This window comes from Stegodyphus dumicola, chromosome 3, assembly GCF_044657685.1.
Source record: "Stegodyphus dumicola isolate Sdum_Otavi_A_Nest chromosome 3, ASM4465768v1".
Lineage (NCBI taxonomy): Eukaryota > Metazoa > Arthropoda > Arachnida > Araneae > Eresidae > Stegodyphus > Stegodyphus dumicola.
Window position 1 is genome coordinate 134,274,065 of NC_140770.1, and position 20,742 is coordinate 134,294,806.

A 20,742-nucleotide genomic window follows, 5' to 3' on the forward strand; every position below is an offset into this window, starting at 1 on the left:
CTGTGTATTAATCTTAAAAAAACTTACCTTCCACCCACCTATCAACAGGATTATCGTGACGCAGGAATTTGCAGGAATTGGCCCATTTTTGCGCTGCCTCTTGCGCACCTGTATGCCAAGTCTGCAAACGGAAAAGAAGAATCTAAGACAAAATGAACCTAAAATTGGTTTTAAACTGCAAGTTAATGATTCAAATACGAGTTTCAAGAGTGAAAGACTACATTAATGTAAGCCTAGTAGAATAGTCATAATTGATCTGTTTTATGATGCCAACTTTTTACTATACAAGGCCGGATGTGGTGGTCTCTTTATTATGGAGGTACCTAATAGGTGGGCCACCATCGCCTTTCCTATGAAGGGACCGACAGTTACAACCATGTCTTCTCCGGGATTCGAACTTAGACCCTTCGGCATCGCAGTCAGCTTCCCTGACCACCATACTGACTGGGCTGGGCGGCTGATGCCATCTTACAAAGTATAGTACTTGCAGTAACAAACACAAAATAGAATCGAAAAGTAAAACATTTAAATGATGAAAGGTTTAAGAAATAGATTCGCGAGACATTCCGTCGAACAGTTACTAGCTTCAGAATACATTGCTAATGAAATTGCGTTTCCTGGTCGTGTAGACATTTCAGGATATATATGAATACCATTAAACGTTTGCATCAAATGCATCATTTGAATAGATTGGCTGAGATCCAACAATCATCATTGGACTCTTTCCATCATTTCTTTGTGAATTTCATTCGAAATTTTCCGTTTATGAACCCATTACACTTTAATGTCTTTACTTTGAATTTAAAAGGAAAGCATTACTCTTCTTCCGAATTTTGTGAAATATTATCAAAGGCGTGTTGCTAAAATTATTAGTGAAGTAAATTTTGCGAAATTAGAAGCCAGGGTCATAAATCGAGACGTTAGCCTTTTCAGTACCAATATTTTTTTTCTCCTGAGAAAAAATGAAACAAATTAAGTACAATACAAATACCGATAATATGCTGAAAAAAATAATAAATAAATAAATCACCAGGGGGAGAGAGAGATCCATGGAACATATGTGTCCCATTGGTGTGTTTTACTGTGACACATATGTCTCAGTGGTACTAAAAATAGTGACTGAAACTGCAATTAAAAGTTAAGATATTTTTACTGAGACTGGTTTTGGGAAAGATGCAATAAAATAAATAATAAACAATCATGTATGATACAGTGCTAAATAGTTTTCACAAAATGTAATTTTTCACATTGCACATACAGCTTTTGTCCGTTTTCTCTTTGATACAGCGTACACATCTTCAGCGCGTTAAACTTTCTACTGGCAAGTGATCACCCACATTCAACATGAGTTTTGACGCATCCGTGGCAAGTAACTTACGGAAGACCAAATAACGTAATCAGTAGATTGAGTTAAATTGCTGTTTCTTTTTTTTTTTTTTAAGCCGTCAGCGTGTTGTCTTGCATTTTTGCGCTAATACATTAGGCAAGGAATCATTAAGGTCCAAGGCAGCCGAAGACTCCAATGCGTATTCATCATGTGACAACCTTCGCTTGTGCGATTTTTGAAGCACTTGGAATTTTTGATGGAAGTTTCTGATCCGGCGTTCCTTCAGAAGAGGAATTCTTATTATCAGAGTAGTCAGGCTTATATTCAACATTTAGGTCTGATTCATCCAATTCATCATCCGAATCTGTTTCTATCAAAAGACACTGATTTCCCTCAGCTGATAATAATTTCCGGCTACTCATAATAGATACAGCTTAAAAGACAAAAACAGAGGGTCTTAAAAAAGGAACTTCACTGTGTATTTTCATAACCAGAGGGACAATAATGTTCCAGTGAAACATACTACTTGAGCACTTAATGTCACGTATCATCTACTACTGTAACAATTATAATAAAAGCATACTTATTTTGGTAATAAATTGCGAGATTAGAAATATATGAGTCTTCTCTCTATTTCACAATACGAACAAATGATTGCTGAAGAGAAAAACAAATACCGCGCTTTGGCAGATTGCCCGGGGAAAGGACTCTGCTGCCATCTATTGGGAGGAAATTACACTAAATTACCAGTTTTACCAAGACATAGCAGTTGGACATGCATTCAAATTAATACAATGCATATTTATCCCATAGGGTCATCTGAAAGTTATCTCATAGAGTCATCTTGCGGGGCATATATGCCCCGATGGTAGCGAAAGTGTTAAACTACAAACTCGATGTGTGTAAAGAAGTTGCCAAATCTGTGCTGAAATGCAGTATGCTACGAATAATGAAGGCATTATTGATACATAAATAATGACTTCATTATTCGTAGTTAAACTTCTATTAAAATTTAATTTGCAGACTAAAAATAACAGGTGTTTAATCTCATACTTTCTGTCAATGACAGTAAAACGCTTGAATTCTATAGCGCATATAAAAGGTTCATAAAATCGAGTACACATTTACCATTTCCAACATGTTGCTTGCCGGTGGTTCAACTTTGGCTCTGTAGAAGTTATGAATGAGAACGATTTTCTTTTGTGTATTTCCATATCTTGTGTCTAGATCTCGAGCTGGAATAGCTTTTCCGTAGAGCTTTGGTTCTATACGGGGAAAAAATACAGTATATCTCATCCTTCGTTCATGCAACAGTGGTTGTACTTAAAATATAAAAGCATTCTTTTTCAAATTTTCATATATAACACCTACTGAATTAAAATTAAGGGTACTTTTCCGTTTCGCCGGCGCAAATCTCGCCAAGCAGTCTTTATTGGCGACAAAATACAGTATACACATAAAAAATGGGAACAAATGTTAGTTCTAAGAATCCTTAGTTTAAAGGCATATACATTTTAATATCGTTTAACGTTTTGAAAAAATCCAATGAATAAAGACAATAAATTTGTACAAAGACATTATTTAAGAATTTATTATGCTTTCAGGGTTCAACAAGCTGATTCTCCGGTTCATATCACGTGACCCCAAGTGATCTCATCTCACGTAAACCACGCTATGAAAATCTAATTACCTCAGTAATTATCTACATTAATTCTAAGTTAAATCTTAATTTGGAATACAAGTTTAAATGCAAGAATTATTTCAATTCGTACGAATAGCTTACTCAGAAATTATGTAAAACCGCAGTGCTCTACTTCGCTAGTGTATTCTCATTAGAATTGATGAATTTAACTGTTGACATTGCCTTTTCTATATTTTCGCCTTCGGGTGAGCGGTGTGATTGCATTCTAATCGACTAAATTACCGCGAATGGCCTTAGCGCATAAAATTGTACTATCCGGTAAAACTTCTATGTAATTATATGCCAGTATTGAAAGGAACAATTAATCTGATAAGAAATGGCTGCCACTTGTTTTGAAAATGAGGCATAAAAGGTTACCCGCGGGGATATTCCTTTTGGCATCAGTTGTACCATTATTGGCGGCTTTATCGCCTGCGCCGGCAAAACGGAAAAGTACCAAATTAAGAAATACGGCCTTTCTACTAACAATATATTGACAGATATTAAGGATAATCTAAAAATTGTCTTACTTTGAAATTTCTCGCCTGCTAAATTAAAAGGTCCTCATTTAACAGATTAACTGTACAACAACAAAAGTACTTAAGAACAAAATACAGTTAAAATAAAGATATAGATTTAAAAAACATTATTTATCAAAAACTACTAATTATAGTAGACAAATCAAGTTAATATCAACAGAAGACTTCTTTCTGGCAATACGATAGAGAAATAGTGCAAAAAATTTGAATATGTGAAAGATAAAAATATTACGTAATTTTTGAAAAGCAAATCTTTGTAAAATTAGATTACTCACTTGGTAATTTTGCTTCCACATGAAATAAATCTGATACAAGCAAAATCGCAAGAACATTTGCGAAGTAAAGAAAATTAACAAAATCAATATTCATCAGTCTTGAATATGAATTTCACCCCTGGAAAATAAAAATATAATTTTCAAAATTTCGGCAAAATTATTACTGTAATAAAACTTCGAAAAAATATATCAGCGTATAGCGTCTCGTATTCATTGCAAATATAAACTAAAGAGTTTCTGGAAGACTGTGTGAGGAATTATACTTAAGTTATTTAACTTTTAACCCTTTATTAACTCAATATAAATTTCACAGATGGCACTGAGTCGTGCTTACAAAAGCCAACACGTTTGGCTTAATTCAAAAGGTAACAAGTAACGTAAAATCAAAACAGAATAAAATTAGCCTGACGGCATTTCATAGGTTACTTACATAAGTTCATAGCGCAGGCAAGCTCTGATTCATAAAATTCGGCGTAAACAAGCGTTAGAAGCGTTCAACGCCACAGAAATCTAATCACTAGTAAACGGAAGATAACAACCTTCAGGTAGGCATAACATGCTCTAAAATCACCTTCCAAAACCTACCTTTAAATTCTACTTTCTACCTCATTTGGATACACGGCGTTAATTCATTAATTCTGGCAAGAAATCACAGGTTGAAAACCAGAACAAAAGGAAAGCTGGTTTAAAATAAAATTAAGTGTTAGATAAATTGTATGAATCCACACAAGCATTCTAAGAATATTTGGAAAAAAAAAGATTTCTGTAGGAATATAGAATGAAGTAATTCATGTATAAAACTTTTATAAATAGCTATTGCAGTTGAGATGCAAAAAATCAGGTACGAGTAGAAGTAGGCGGAAAACTGCAATTTCATCACTGGTCGTACAGGTATAGTCCTGCTACTCTAACTGCGCTGTTCCGCAACCCCAACCTCAATTTTGAATGAGAACGCCCTGGAAGGGGGCTAGTATCTTCTACGCTTCCCCCTCCACCAACCTCTCGATAGGACTTCTGGTTTGTCGAGTATTTTGAGTGTCCCCTTGCCACACAGACAGTATTCCCTTACAAACATTCATTCTTTCTCCGGCATTCGAACCTGGCCTCATAGTTAGCATCACAAATCACTATATCGGCTGGGTGGCAGTTTTACCTTAAAGTATTATATATTATTCTACTAATGTCACGTCGGATGACTGAAAACTTGGCTAAAATAAAAAGCAATATCTATTCCAGATAGAAAACATGCATAAAAACAGTTTTGTACATTTATATAGCTCAAATTTTTTTTTTCAAAACCATACGAAATAAAAAACATACAGCGGACATTTATTTCTATAAGTTTATCGTTTATTACATAGTTAAGACAAATAATAGATTCAACAATAAATTATATGTTAATATGGATGAGACGCATCCTAATATGAAAACTAAATTAACCAAACTCTGGCTTATACTGACATTTTTTCCTAAAAGTACACTGCATTTAGAAGTAGACTAAAAAGATCTCTTAGTGTGGATTTTATATTTAATTTCTAAGAGTTATTGAAAAGAACAACATCAGAGACAGAAATAGGAAAGTTATTAAACTAATGCAGACACAAAAGAGTAACTAGAAAGGCCAATGGAAAATATGCCATAGCTATAAGCGGTAATTTTACAACACAAAGGGATTCGCGAAAATCTCTCTTTTTCAGAAATGTGACACCTAACTAGAATTATTCGAATTAGCATAAGCAGTTTGAAAATGCATACATGGTATTTAATGTTTAGAACGGGGAAATGGATGGTGAATTAAGACATATCTTGTGATTTTATGCGAAAGTAATGTAAATGAAGCTTTTCCATATACTGTTCAGATATATATCAAAAATATTTGTGAAAAGGTTTTTCAGAAATTCACTTTTCATCATTGTATACCGCATTGCTAGCATTTGGTGTTGTTCTCCGAAAACATCGCAGCAGAAGGAAAAAACAATGCAAGGGGAGAAAAACCTAGTCATAGAAAATAGCATAGAAAAAAGAAAGCAGAGATAAAAAATCTTCTTCTTTAGATGCAACGTATTCTTCACGTTTTTAAAGGATAGAAAAGCTAAGGCTTAGCCTTCAAAACAAGTGCTAAATATCATGGATGATCATTATGACCCTGAAGTTTCTATTTTAAAGTAACATAATCAAGCGTGCGGTGTAAAATTTCCATAAAAATGTAGACTTTAATATGCATGGTGTTTCACATATTGAAATTATATAAAAAAATATTAAAAGTAACAGAAACAATTAATTTGGGAATGAATTTTATTATTCTAAATTTTTTAATTATGTCCGTTAAGTATTTTACCATGATTCATTATTTCTTCCCCGTAATATTCTGAACAGTCAGAACGTCACAAATGGAATACCATTTCGTTGTTTAACCACTTTGCCGTCCTACCAGAAGTCTAATATTTGCTCCCTATTTTCCCTTTTTTCTTCTTCAAAGATAAACATTTTGCGTCTAAAATTGACCTTAGAAATGTTTCTTTTCCCCTTTCACCAGCTGTCAAGACTTATTTAGAAAACTGTCTACTTGTCATGCTCAAGGATTTTTAATATTATCTCCATATCCAGGTTCTTTTATCTTTTCTAGTCTCTTATCTGAAAATTAACAAAGACGATCTCCTAATGGCCCATCTTCAAATCAGCAGTTGTTCTATTGCACAACAGACTTGTTCTATTCCAGCAGAGGTTTCATTTTCAACAGCTGAAAGGGTGCGGAAGTGTATTTCTGTTTATCATCTTTTGAAGTGAGCTTTCTTTTATGTGATTCTGACACAACCCCCATATGGAAAAAGCGTGACACCAATTACGCTGTCAAACACCTCTTTTAATTTTCGCTACATTCTGGGGGATTGGAAAACACGAAGCGAAGAGTGTCGCTTGGGGAGTAACGATCCAGGCCACATTTATCTCCGACGAATGTGTGCCATTACTGACGCTTGAAGACACTTTTCAAACGTATGAGTCTGTTTCGAGAGAAACGGTTAAGTGATTAATGTGAAAATAAATGCTGTTTCGATGATATTTAGACGATATGTACGAGAAACTATGAGCGAATATACTGTGCACCCCGTACAGCCTTCATCACAAAATATTATGAATTAAGCAATATGCCTTTACTTGCAAAGTCCTATACATGTTTTTTTGTGAATACTTATTTGACCCATAAAAAAAGACATCTTTTGTGCTCCCGGTACAGCCTTCACTACAAAATTTTATGACTTGGACTACATGCATAAATAAAAAAGAATAATAAAAAAAACCTTATTTGTTTTACAGTCAGTACTTATTTGGACCGTAATTTAAGACAAACTTTCTGTAATCCAGTACAGCTTACGTCACAAAGGTTTGTAACTTGGGCAATATGCGTTTAAAAATGCTTTGCTGTGAATATTTATTAAACTAAATTTTCAATACACCTATAAGGTATTTCTCCCACTTCACTAGCGTTCCTTCGTTGTGCAGTGGTCAGCATACTGAGTCGGCATTCCAGAGGTCCGTGGTTCGATTCCCGGCGAAGGCGGTTGCATATTTTTTTATCTTTTCTGCTTCCAATTAACCTAATGACTCTACACACCTAGCACAGCATTTGTCGCAAAGGTTTTCAATTTTGTTGCAAGACGAATTTTATGTGCAAACCAGTAACCTGTATAACCACCACAAAATTTTATTTTAAGCAGTGTGCACATAAAACAATAAGTACCTTACTTTTTTTACACAGAAAATAATTATTTCATCCAAAGCGAAAGACAAATTTTCTATGCTATAAAATTCACCATAAGCTTTTATCACTTGAGCAGTATATATGTAAGAAAAAGCATCTTTCTTGTGTTACTGTGAGAACTTACTTAGCACACAGAAGAAAAAAAAACACATTTTCTGCAGGCGCACCACACAAAGCTTCATAACTTAAGCAACTTGCATGTAAAGAAAATCATTACTTGCTTTCCAATGAACATTTATGTAAACCATATCCAAAAAGACAAGTTTTCTGCGAATCTGGTATAGCTTTTTTTATTATTATATACTCCGTCACTGGGCACTGCAGTAAGGAAATGGAGGGATAGCCCCGTGGAGGTCTTTCTAAGGGAAACTGGCTCGTTTTCACGTTACAAATGGAGAAAACCACAAAAATGCCTACGCAGCCAGCCCCGTTCGGTTCAACTCGAATCCCAAACAGAACTACCAATATTCAACGGCTGTAATCGCTCACCCGCTGCGAAGGGGCCCTAGAATAGCTTTGACTGAAAATGTCTTAAGAAATATGCATCGGGGAAAAAATCCCTCACTTGTTTCATAGCTAATATTTATTTCCCGCCAACGAAAGAGAAAATATTCGCGCACCCGATGCAACCTTCACTGCAAAATTTTATTGTTTGGATAAAAAATATATCCGAATTTTTCCAAATATCCTGGCAGGATGTCCTCACAGTGTAATTGTTCTGTATGAACAGCTTACCAATAACATAACAGTGAGTAACATATTTTGTATACCCGATGTGTCATACGCTGTCATCTTAATTCTAGTAAGTTAGAAAAAAAAATAACGAACAAAGCCGCAAGGAAGCTAAACTCATTTTTAGTATCATAAGATACTTATCTATCGGTATCATTTTCTCTAATATATATATCTACCAATTTAATATATAATTACAAACTATGCTAAACGGATTACTAACACTAGAAAAATTTTTTCACAGATATATTAATAGAATTTGTAATAGATTTATTTACATTTACTGTATTTAATTTTGTAATAGATATAATAGTAATTTCTTTCGTAAAAGCAAATAATATAGCAGTATCAGTACAAATTTCACGGATTAGTTACTTACCCAAAATTTTCTCAATTTCTTATGCGTCTTATATATGTCCACGACTTTTTATATTCTAAATTTTCAAAAAAATATTCTAAATTTAAACAAAATATTCTAAATTTTCAAAAAATATTAGTATTGATAACAAACCACGCTGTTCAAAACTCGATCTACACTTCCTCGTCCTAGCAAGCCCTCGAACAAATGATTAACATGAAATGTTTTCATAGACACTTCGTGCCTCTCCCCCACCTCCCAATAAGAGATTTAACTGGAATGCAAGCGGAAAAAATCGAATTACTTGTTAGCTGTTTTTTATTTCGCTGACAAAACTCGCATGGGGATCCGACCTTCAAAAGCAGTTAGTGGCATCTATCATCTGAACTGGACGACGTCAAGTAAAAAAGCCGGAAGTCTCGTTTTGCACCCTGTCTCCATCCTCTCATATTTACGCAGCTTCAGATCTTTAGTTGTAAACAGAAGAAAACAAACACCAAAACCTTTTGTGACGTCATATATAAGTTCTGAGGGTTTTTTTTAAGGTTTATGGTTCTAATTTATGGTTGGCTTTATGATTTACCTTGCTCCAATTACTTTTTAAAACACATTATAACTGCTTCTCTTGACGGAAGGAATGAGACCAAAAAAAAAAAAAAAAAATTTAATTCGCTTTATGCTTCTCAGTATAGTAGTTTCTTTTTACTTTTTCCTTCCTTCTCAAACACAAATAAATAAGTTCCGTATAAGGTTAATTTGAATAACGTGGCTGCACTTTGATACGGAATTTTATATACATTTATATATATATATATATATATGTGTGTGTGTGTGTGTGTGTGTAAGACAAAAAATATGAAAGCAACCTTCTAATTTTAATTGGCTATCGCATGTTTTATTTTTTATTTAATTTCGAGACTTCATTTTGTACCGTATTTCTCCCGCTTCGTAGTATGCCTTGGTAGTGTAGTGGTCAGCACGCTGGGCGCGTATCCAGAGGTCCATGGTTCGATTCCCGGCTCATTCATCACTTCTCCAGCATCGAAATAACCTAATGTGTCTACAATCTCTCTGTCTTAAAAATAGCACTGTAAGTCTAAACTGCGTCATTGTGATTATTCGTAATGGGTATGTAAAATTTTTATAATTGTGATATTGAGTGCAAACATTTATAGAAATCCTTCCCTGAAATATTGTGATGTGAATAATCCAGAAGGAAGAACTTTTTACAAATTGGACTCTAAAACACGAAGATTTTTGGATTAAAAATTTTTAATGGACACTAAAAGTGAACCCTGCATGGCTAAAATATTATCAAAGTTTATATTTTGCAATTATGTAAATAATTATTTTGTACTTTTCAGGATTTGTACTTTTCAAATTATTTCTCTTCATTTGCTAATGCTTTTTCTCTCAAAAAGGCTTCTCTATCACTCCACCTTTTTCTCTCTGAAGGGGGGAATGTGTAAGATAAAAAATATGAAAGCAAGCTTCTAATTTTAATTGGCTATTTAATTTGGGGACTTCATCTCTCTATCTTAAAAATAGCGCTATAAGTCTAAACTGCATCAATCAAATTAATCATGCGATACTACTTAACGCTTAATGCAGATACCTCTTGACCAATCACCAAATTGTAAACCAAAACGTTTTTAACTCGAACTGAAACTTATTGACTCCCTCCCTTCTTTCTCTGAATTGATGCGACCCTTTTCCGCTTAAGCTTTCCTCCTGGCAAGACACTTTGCTTCTTTTCGCTGCCGCTAGCCATGCAGGGTTCACTTTTCTAACTTCGTCCATTGTTTAACATGTAAGCTGCACAGAATTGGGGGTGGGGGTGGGAGGCATAACGCACCCACAATGATATCGAGTGTCATCTTGTTAACTGCGCAGTTATAATGCAGTGAATCATCGTTAATCCGTTGCAACGTTCTTTCACCAACAGCAATAATGACGCAGTCCTATTACAATAATAGAGCAGTTATATTACATATACGTACATATATAATGCGGAAAATACTCGAACCTCGAATATACTCGAATTTCGAGTACCTAATTCTGTTTTTACGCTATAGTACACCTGATTCTGGTAATACACCTAATTCCAGTTTTACGTGATAAAACTTCGTCCTGAAGAATGCATGTAAAATATTCGTGTAAAACAGACGTTGTATCTATGGCACAAAAGAACGCTGATTCCGAATAAAAAATCAGCAAAAATAATTAAAAAACATAACTAAAAATGTTCGTTGTTTTATATCAACAAAATACTAATGCAATAGTACTAATGAAAATGTATATTAAAATAAATTAGCATTTGAAATGAAAAAAATTCTCCACGAACAGCAACAAAAAAAAAAAAAAAAAACTGTTTTGTACGTAACAAGATTTTATTCCCTTTCCCCTTTTTGATGACAAACGATACATACGTTTACGTACGAAAAGAATACCATTGTTGTCACTAAGAATGTTGTGAACATCATCTTCTTCCTCCATTACTGAAATTCTCCCTATAATCTTACGAACAAAATCAGCACGAGTCTGCTCGAGTGCAGATATCTCACCGGTTTTACGAAAGAATTCAGTCAATAATCGTTTGTTCGTGTTTTGTTTAGGCCAGGGTTTCTTAAACGTTTTTCAGTCGCGACCCCTTTTTATCACTGAGATTTTTTTCACAGCTCCCAGGACTTTATAATACTTTAATAATAATAAAAATTTTGTGGGACCCTATAAGTATTGCGCAAATCCGACACACGCGTGAGTGAAACTATCAGTTTTTTCACTTGTACTGTAATATACTATTGCGGTTTTAGGTCATTAACTTTAATTTCTAATTTTAAGATATAGAACAAAGTGAAAATTTTAAATAAGTAACAGACGAAATGACAGCGTCAGGTGCAAAGCAAGGAAAATGAACGTTTATATTATAAAAAGAATGCGTCGAAACGTTTTCGTTTTCTTCTTTGTCTGTATTGTCTTATCTTTATCTATTTTCAAATACATTGTGTAAAAATATTTGGTAATTGTAAAATTATTATAAGTTAAATAAATATCAAAACTGCTAAAATTTTTGGCCGAACCCTGCTGCGGGTCCCGCGATCCACAGCTTAAGAAACTCTGGTTTAGATATAATTCTCAGTAAGAGGCTATCAGTAACTCCAATTCTCTTTGAAGTTACTCATATCCTCCAACGCTTTCCTCATTAGGGTCAAGAAATCTCCAATGTTTAATCTTCGTTTAGGGTTTTAAAGATTAACAATTCATTGATATCTTCAAAAAATAGATTGCTGAATTCTTCTCCACCAACTGTGCATACCATTGAAATGATGCTGGGAAACCCGGTCGTATTAGAATGATGGGATCTATACATTGCGGCCAAACAGCTTTTCGACATGTATTCAAAGTTGCTGGTTTTAATTAAATTACGATAATATAACTTAATTGATAACAAACATAATTGAGGATTTCATCCGCGTATCACTGTTAGTCTTTTATCATTTGATTCGTCGAAAACCTCTTGGGGTGTTCCGCAGGGATAAATAGATAATCTAAGTCCTGGTGTTCAGTTTTTCGTAGTATATTTACGTGCTTGCATATAGTACTATACCCACGATATAGGAGTACATACACACAAGTGATATATTCTAAGAAATAATAAGAAAAACAATTTTTATTTGTGCTTAAATAAAAATTGTTTCTTTTAGAACAGGTGGGACTTAGAACTTGTCTTGGCTTTCCCGTGTTAAATTAAAATCACACGAGTTAAAAGAGAATGAAATAATATTTATTTTGAATGCACATCGAAAACTACTTTCGTATAAAAACTGAATTAGGTGTATTATATATTTAAAACTTACAAACGAGTAACTGTACGGGTATCCGTAAGCCAAATCCCCGTAAATAGTCGGCAAAAAAATCCATCGATCTGTACAGGTACCCGTAGGCTAAATCCTAGCAAAAACGCGTAGAGTAAACCAATATAATTGTTCTGGTATTGCTAGGCCAAATACCCATAAAAGTCAGTACACGAAATCAACAGAGCTGTTGTAAAAGACTGCATAAATTCATATAACAACTGATATCTATTTCGATTTTACTGGTATCAGCGCGATTAACAAGTACAGGTCAAAATTTTCTACTGGCACTGAAGTTCTATGCATATTATTACAGGAAGGAAAACCAATAAAAGTCAGTAGAAACCAATAGTATGAACTACTGTTAGACAATAGAAGTTTTATAATTTCCATTTGTATTTACGTTAGAAATCGCGCTACCATAGGAGCTCTTTTTTAGTCTTTAATTTAATATTTGCTTCACACATAATTTAACTACTACTTCTGATTTCTGACGCAGCAAGACGCAGATGTTAAGTTTCTGTTAAACATTTTAGTTTTTGCTACTTCAATCCGAAACTGCAGCTGTTTTTACACTCATTCACCCAGTCACTTTGTGTAATTAGATTCTAAGTAACGGACGTAGCTAGAATTAGTCTGGCAGTCTAGGAATATTACATAGAGTTTCGATAAATTACAGTATAATTTTATTCACTAATTGTTTATGTCATCGATTAGTGTTTTCTTAGTCTGGCGAAAGCCTAGCGTTATTCAAGACTCAACTGTTAAACCCTCAATTCTAAAATAAATATTTATATGAATGGACTAATTGTTCATACCAAATACTGAATAATACTGAGTTAATAATTAATGCACGAAACGGTATATTTAAACTTAAAGTACAGAATATTTATGATTTATTTACCTGATTAAGAAAGTACACTTTAAAAAAAACTGAAAGGTTTCAGATCTTAAATTACGTTCAAAGCGGCGTTTTTTTAACATTTTGTGTGTTATCTTTCTTTATTAAATATAATGTTCTTCGCACTTAAACCATAACATTCAGTTCAAGAGCAATATAGCAAAATAATTTTAAAATGAGCCTATCTTTAGAATTTCCGATACACAGTCTCCGCGCTGAAGATAAAAATGTTTTTTTCTACAACGTTGCCATTGCTCGCTTTGAAATCCTTGAGTTTGTTAATCAAAAATTCGTTAAAGCTTTACAAAATATGAAATCAATAATAAAACAAATTCCTAATTTCAAAATTGGGATTCCATATGCCCATATTCTCAGGAGGATTACGTTATTCAAAATTGAATGGCTCTAGTACCGTTGTTTTATCATAATGCGAGAAATACGCATACATTTATGCAGATTCTTCATTATTTAACTTCTTCAAATATAATACAGGACGATAGTATTCGGTGGCAATGATCTGAAAAGTGAAACAACACTTGTAGTGAATCAACGCAAAATGCCAGAACGAAATTAATAGTCCTTCTGGGCAAATTGCCCTTTTGGGCTAAAAAAAATTTCAACAGAATTTTAAAAAATAGCTTGGAAATGATTTTTGTTATGGTAGGAAGGGTCCATTTGTGCTCTTTTTATTGCTCTCAGAAAATCAAACGCGTATTTACTTCTAATAAAACTTTTTCTAACACCTCCTCTTATTCTGCGTTATTACTTTGACAATCATATTCCGTAGATGATACGTAAGTGGTAATTCTTACCAGTTAATGTTTTTGCGTATACTTTATCCTCCCACAGATACAAATTACCGCAAGAATATTAGCTTTTAATCCAAAAAGGCGTTAGTCCAAATGGGCAATTAGTCTCGAAATGGGATTTGGCGGCGTATTACTTTATATGTCTGAATCGCTCTTCAGATTGTTCCCGAAATATTATTGCCCTGTATTACTTTTGAAGAAATGAAAGAATGAAAAATCTGCATGAATATATGTATGTTTCTCGCACTGTGTAGAAATGACGGTACCTAGGACCATCAAATTTTGAATAACGTAGTCCTCCACCCGAACATGTGCACCTGGAAAAACGAATTTTGAATTTCGGATTTTATATTTCATAATTTGTAAAACTTTAATGAGTTTTTAACAAACTCAACGATCTGAAAGCCAGTGGTACCAGTACTGTATGGAATAAAACATTGTTACCTCCAGCGCGCGGGAGTGTATATCGTAAATTCTAAAGATATGATGTTTTTAAATATTTTGTGAATTTATAACTCAGCTGCAATTTATGTGGCTTAAGTGCGAAGAACATTTTTAATTACTAAATATGAAACGTTAATAATGCAAAGATAAAAAAATGTTTTGCAAGCCATCTTACTAAAAAAAACTGTACAATGATATGATAAACTCAGAAATACTGAGAAATATGTATGCCAACACGTAACACTTTATCGGGAATTCTAAACACACGCTGCTTTTAAAAATTAATTTAGCTGTTGAATTGTATATGGCATATCAGCGAAGGAAATGATTCTCATAATAAAGCTAAAAAGACAAAAAAAAAAAAAAAAGGGCTAGCAGGTGTAAGTGCAACAGCAGACTTGTGGACTGCGACCGCAGCGAGAGCGTAAAGAACCTTAACAAACCGTTTTGGGCGACCGTTAAAATCTGAAACCTTTTAGATTTTTATGATTATTATTCTTATTAAATCACATTAGTTGGACTCGTTAAAATCATTCTACACTTTTTTTGTGTTGTTAAAATCAAAGCTAATGACCAAAAGAAATGAAAAAACAACAACTATTAATTGTATACATACATTGTGTACACAATTACATCAGTATATGTACATAATACAAAGGTGAGTAATTAATTTTTTCTGATATTAGTCACATATCCAGCTATTATAAATATATGACAAAGGAAAGCCCGATAAACTAACATAACTGGGAAGCAAAATCAATCAGAAATGTAATAAAATTATCTAAATCTCTTGACACTCAAATTCTCTACCACCGAGTAGAAAGAGAAGACGAAACTGAAAATGTAGTCCTCGTGCTTACGGACGGTCTCTGCTTCTAGAGATTTTCTGACATCCACTTTGGGTTGTTTACAGACTTTTAAACGGTCATGATTATCTCAGCGGAATCTAATAGGAAACGAACAAGAAAACTACACTTGTCATTGTGTCAGTTGTGCCTGTTCCGTATCTTAATTGTTTCCGGTTATTTTAAGTACGTCTTGGATTTCTTGAAATGAAAAAAATTTGAAGAATTTGAAGAAAATTTGAAAATTTTCTGTTTTATCCGTGACAGAAAATTCTACGTCGCTTGCATGGGATTGCGTGGTGTCAAATGAGGTTCTGGTCATGAATAAATTTTCATCAGAGTAAGAAGCATTCATTTATTAATTGCTACACTTTATTCTCCATTGGAAGTTTTACTCAGGTGAATAAGTTATGTGCATTAATGATATATCCGATGAGCCTCGAGATTAAATAGTTTGGTTTATGTAATTACGGCAAAGTCTCGAGGGTTATCTGCCTAAGGAAAAGGATGCCTTCGTGGTGGACTTTCTAAGGAAAACTGGCTGGTATACACGTTACACATGTGGAAAACCACGAAAACGCCCATGCAGCCAGCCCGTTTGCGGGATTCGAACCTCGAACCGAACTACCAATATTCAGCGACTTTACCGCTCAGCCGTTAGTCTGAGATTAAATAAAAGAAAGGATTAATAATCTTATAACTTACCGAATGCCTCGGCCTTAATAAACTAAAGAAAATGTGATAAAATGAAAATACATTTACATTTAGGGAAGTGTAAAAAGAGAAAAAGGCGAAGCGAAAACCAAGCCGGGCGGGAAATAGCAAAGAACCATCAAGAATAAATTTAACTGTATATTGCCGTTGTTGTTGTTGCTTATGCTCACTTGTCTGATGTAGTTAGCCCAAGCCCACAAAATTCCTCTTGATTTTATATTGATTGTCTTGTACAAGCTGTGCAATAAGTTAGAGCTTTTTGAGAACTAAAACTTCAAAATAAACGATACTGTAATCGATTATCATGTTACAAATAACTTTCATTAAGAACAATAAAGCGCAATATGCTGAGTCTAAATATTGTGCTCCCTTAAAAATATTCGAAAGATATTAGACGGGACCTGCATTTTAGGCTTTCGATTTAAAAAAAGGCATACTCTCTCCAACGCAGCATCAATGAAGTATATTTTCACAACATTATTATTCGTATTTATAATATCAGAACAAATTTATCATAAGTAGAAATACAAATGAAGATAGCACCATATTCTGCAGCCAAAACCTTCCTCATTAGATCACTGAGCCATTTTCCTTGGCAATTTCTTACCAATTATACTTTTCTAAGAATCGCCAACAAGCTTACAACTAACTGCCCTATCCTAAATTCCATTCTTAATAAATACTGTCTTCGTGTTCAAAGCGAATGACAAAATTTTTGGAAAATGATCATGAAGTTATTAACTATCTTTATTTAAAAAGAGCTGGTTTGCTTGTGGCTTCAAAATTATGGAAGACTTACGTTATCATTGTTAATTATTCATCATTAAGTTTACTATAATCAAAGCTTAAATTCATTCATTCTTTGACAGTTAATTAATTTCAATGTCAGCTTTTTAGCATCTCCGAGAAGTTGAAGGCAAGAAGGGGGGAGTTGAAACTGCTCTACACACTGCTTAAACTTTTTTCTTTCTTTCTGTCACCCCCTCTCCTCCTCTTCATTTCTCGAAACCGATGCACGAGGTTAAAGACCTTGGGAATATTTCGTTTCAGCATTCATTTATTATACAGAACTGAGCACTCATTAACGTTAATTCTTTTTTATTATTATTATTTACTTGGTCGCCGGGGGCATTTTCTTAATCTTTACAGCTGCAATGTACAAACAAATGAAAAGTGTGTTTGTTTTCACGGATGTCGCATGGAAATGAAAAGTGAGGTTAGTGTTTTGGGAGAAAAGACAGGGTTATTCTGAAATAGTGGGTGGATCATAAATTTTCCAGACACTGCAATTAATGAATAGCATCGGAAAAGACAGTTTACACGTTCTTGGTTAGGAAGTAGAATCGCAAAATATAAACGTGATTTCCATGCATCACTTTCAGAATGTTATCTTCCGATATAAAAGGAGTTAATTGTCATATCAAGGCGTATACAAGAACACTGTGGAAATGCCTGTCAAATTCAGATTATCCGTTTACACAAATTAAGATCATCTTCTAAAGAGAAAGGTCAGTTTAAGAGACGTTAGCGCTGTAAACCACACAATATCTTTTGCTTATCCGTATTTTAGAGAGTCCATGAATAATAAATAACACGAGTTACTTCAAAATACCATGCATATTTGTTTCAGACATTGAAATTTGGAAATAGATCCATGCATGCAAAAATATTGAAAAAGTAAAAGCATAAAAAATTAAAATACCATTTTAATACACTTTTCAATAAAATTTTTATGTCCTTAAAAACATTTATTGGCCTTTACGAAGTAAAAGTTTCAAAATTATTTTTCAGCTGATGATCTTTCCTCATTAATTAAAAAAATTGTAAGTTTAGTTAATATTAATTTATTTAAAAGAAATCGCTATAGCAAAACTAAAGCGATTTTTATTAGTCACAAAACTGCATTTTTTAGCGTTTTTACAATCAATGAACGGGAACACTTAATTTTCCTCTTAAAATAAGCTGAGTAATTTATGATATCGCTTAAAAGCTATCACATTTTTGGGGTGGTAATTAAAAGGACGGCAAGCAATAAGAGCGGAGAAAGAAAAATGAGTTCTACTTTCCATTTAGAGGCTAGATTATGAGTTTTTGAGATAGGTCGCTGGAAAAAAAAAACAGTCGTGGTTTCCCACCAGACTCAATGAAACTCTTAAATGCTTTTTAAAAGAAATGAAAACACTATGCTGAAAAATGAGACGTACCCTGAAATTTCCCATTTATAAATAATAAATCAGTGTAAGAAAGCGTTTGAACTCTAACGAAAAACCCTGTTTGGGCGGTAATAAAAGGACATTTCAGGAATCCTTAGAAAAATAGAATATTTATAAAATTAAGAAGAAATATCAACTTCCATAATGAATTATGTTAACAATATCAGACACCGAATGGCATTTCAGGCTCAATGAATGCTTTATTCTTGGAATAGTTAACTGACAAAAAAAGGGGGGACCACATAATTTCGAAAGAATTCTGGCTACCTTCAAATTCCTATTTCTTTTAGTGTTTGAAATTTCACAGCACCCGGATCGCTTCCTTGTGGCCTAGTTAATGTCCGGTATGTTATAATAAGTTCTGGATGGCTGTTCCTGTAGGCAGAGTGATAGAAGACTCGGTGCCATAGTCTTGAACCAGAGTTCGAATCCCGAAGAAGATATGAAATGTTTGCAAGTATGTATCATTTTTGCGACAGGCGCTTAAAATGCTTTCAAAACAAATGTTCTCTAGAGTGGCTGGTGATAGTGACAGAAGAGTATAAGACACCCAGAATCTGTTGTTCTCCGGGAGGGTTCTCCATCAAAACTTGGAAGCAGCTGGGGAAGCTTGTACACTTACCCAATGTTTAAGGCCTAGCTAGACTTATGGCCTGGCACTACTCCTTGCCTCTTGACCACGATAAAATTCGTGGACTTGATTAGGAAGATTAGTAACAACCAAAATATTCTGCATGGGTTGAGCTGCACGTGTTATTTTGGCTTCTTCATCTACGATAATCTATTATTCCTCTATATCAGGTTAGAGCCTGTCTAACCCTAAAGAATTAGCAGGCGGCATAAAAAGCACTTCATGCCGCCGGGCAGAGCTGTATGTACTATATATATGTGTGCGTGTGTTTAGTGTTTGTGTGGGTATACATGTATTGTGGCGGTAGAAGTTAAATCTACAATCTACAAGCCTTCTTAATTTATGAAGACAACTTTTAATTACATTCACACATACTCAGTCTTCCCAACAACATAAAAAAAAACACGAAAGTTCACTTTTTACAATAAAAATAAAACTGACGTCGTCTTGCACACAGTACATTGTCTTCTTCTAGGCCAGAACCGTCTGTAAAGAGTTAGGGGAATTTCTTTTCGCTTACTTCGTTTTTCATGCTTAATGTGATATTGTTTTTCTTTCCTGGGTGGTGTTCATATGGGTGTGCCGGTGTCTCGTAATTCTCTGCTAAAATTTCTAATGATTTGTAATGGCTCTTCTTTCGTAGTTGTAGTACTGTTGTCTTATGGAATTCTTGTTCAGCGCGTATAAAAAGTGGAGTGCTGTTAGCGATTTGGAAGAGTTCCGCATTTGATGTTGTTCTGTAGCTTCCTGTATAGTTAAGATGGAAGGGTCGCTGGATTGTATGAAGCTTTTTTGCTTTCTTTTTGTCATTGGTTCTGCCCATATGGCTGCTCCGTATAGGGCAATCTTCTCGATTACTGTATGGTAGATGAGGTGTTGTATTGGTCTGCTCATTCCCCCATCCTATTCCGTTCATTCGCTTTAGATTGGTTGCTATTTTGGAGGTCTTGCTTTTAATGTAGTGTAAATGGTCTATGAATTTAAGTTTTTTATCAATGATGACACCCAAGTATTTTAAGGAGTTAACAATTTTTATTTTAATTCCTTCTATTTCGAATCTTGGAAATCTTGTTATCTTTTGTAAGGTTTTGTGGATAATTAAGGAACATGATTTTTCTTGAGAGATTATTAGTTTTTGTTTTTTGCAAAGAGAGTTAAAAATTTCTAACGCGGTGTTTACATTTCTTTGTAACTCATCTCTGGAGCTACCACTCACAACAAAAGCTACATCGTCCGCAAAAGCGGTGCATTTTGAGTTGTTGGGGTCATTTGTGCTTTATGACTTTGTCAAACGTCAGGTTCTAAAAAATCTGCACTTACGCAGGACCCCTGCGGGCAGCCTCTGACTTGTACTTTGTCAATTGTACGGCTGTTACTTATAATGACACTGCGTCTGTTGGTGAAATAATCTTGAAACATTTTGTAAATGTTTTTTGGACAGTTCATTTCTTTCAGTGTGCTTAAAACCTCGGGCCACCAGAGGGAATCAAAGGCCTTTTGGAGATCTAGGCACAGTACAGCCGATTGCAGATTCTTTACTTTATTTCCTTTCACCTGCTCTAGAACATCATTGATTGCATGTATAGCGCTCATATTCGGGGAGACCCCGAACTGGTACAGGCTTGCTGTGTTGAACTTCCTTATGTGATGCCTGAGGCG

At 34.2% G+C, this 20,742-nt stretch overlaps 1 protein-coding gene across 5 annotated transcripts in view; it reads right to left on the bottom strand.

Moving 5' to 3' along the window:
• Positions 1 to 20,742, bottom strand: part of LOC118204104 (cysteine-rich secretory protein 2-like) — a 134,340-nt gene that overhangs the window by 23,826 nt on the left and 89,772 nt on the right. For 3 of the 5 annotated variants that reach the window (XM_085813336.1, XM_035376422.2, XM_035376425.2), the window contains exons 2-4: positions 3,823 to 3,940; positions 2,456 to 2,592; positions 28 to 121 (exon numbers count right to left, since the gene is read on the bottom strand). In XM_085813336.1, the coding sequence (XP_085669462.1) occupies positions 28 to 121; positions 2,456 to 2,592; positions 3,823 to 3,916 (325 nt within the window). In that variant the 5' untranslated portion in view covers positions 3,917 to 3,940. Of the gene's footprint in view, positions 1 to 27; positions 122 to 2,455; positions 2,593 to 3,822; positions 3,941 to 8,693; positions 8,908 to 8,976; positions 8,998 to 20,742 lie in introns of those variants that run through there. The other 2 variants (XM_035376424.2, XM_035376423.2) reach the window with 2 other exon arrangements.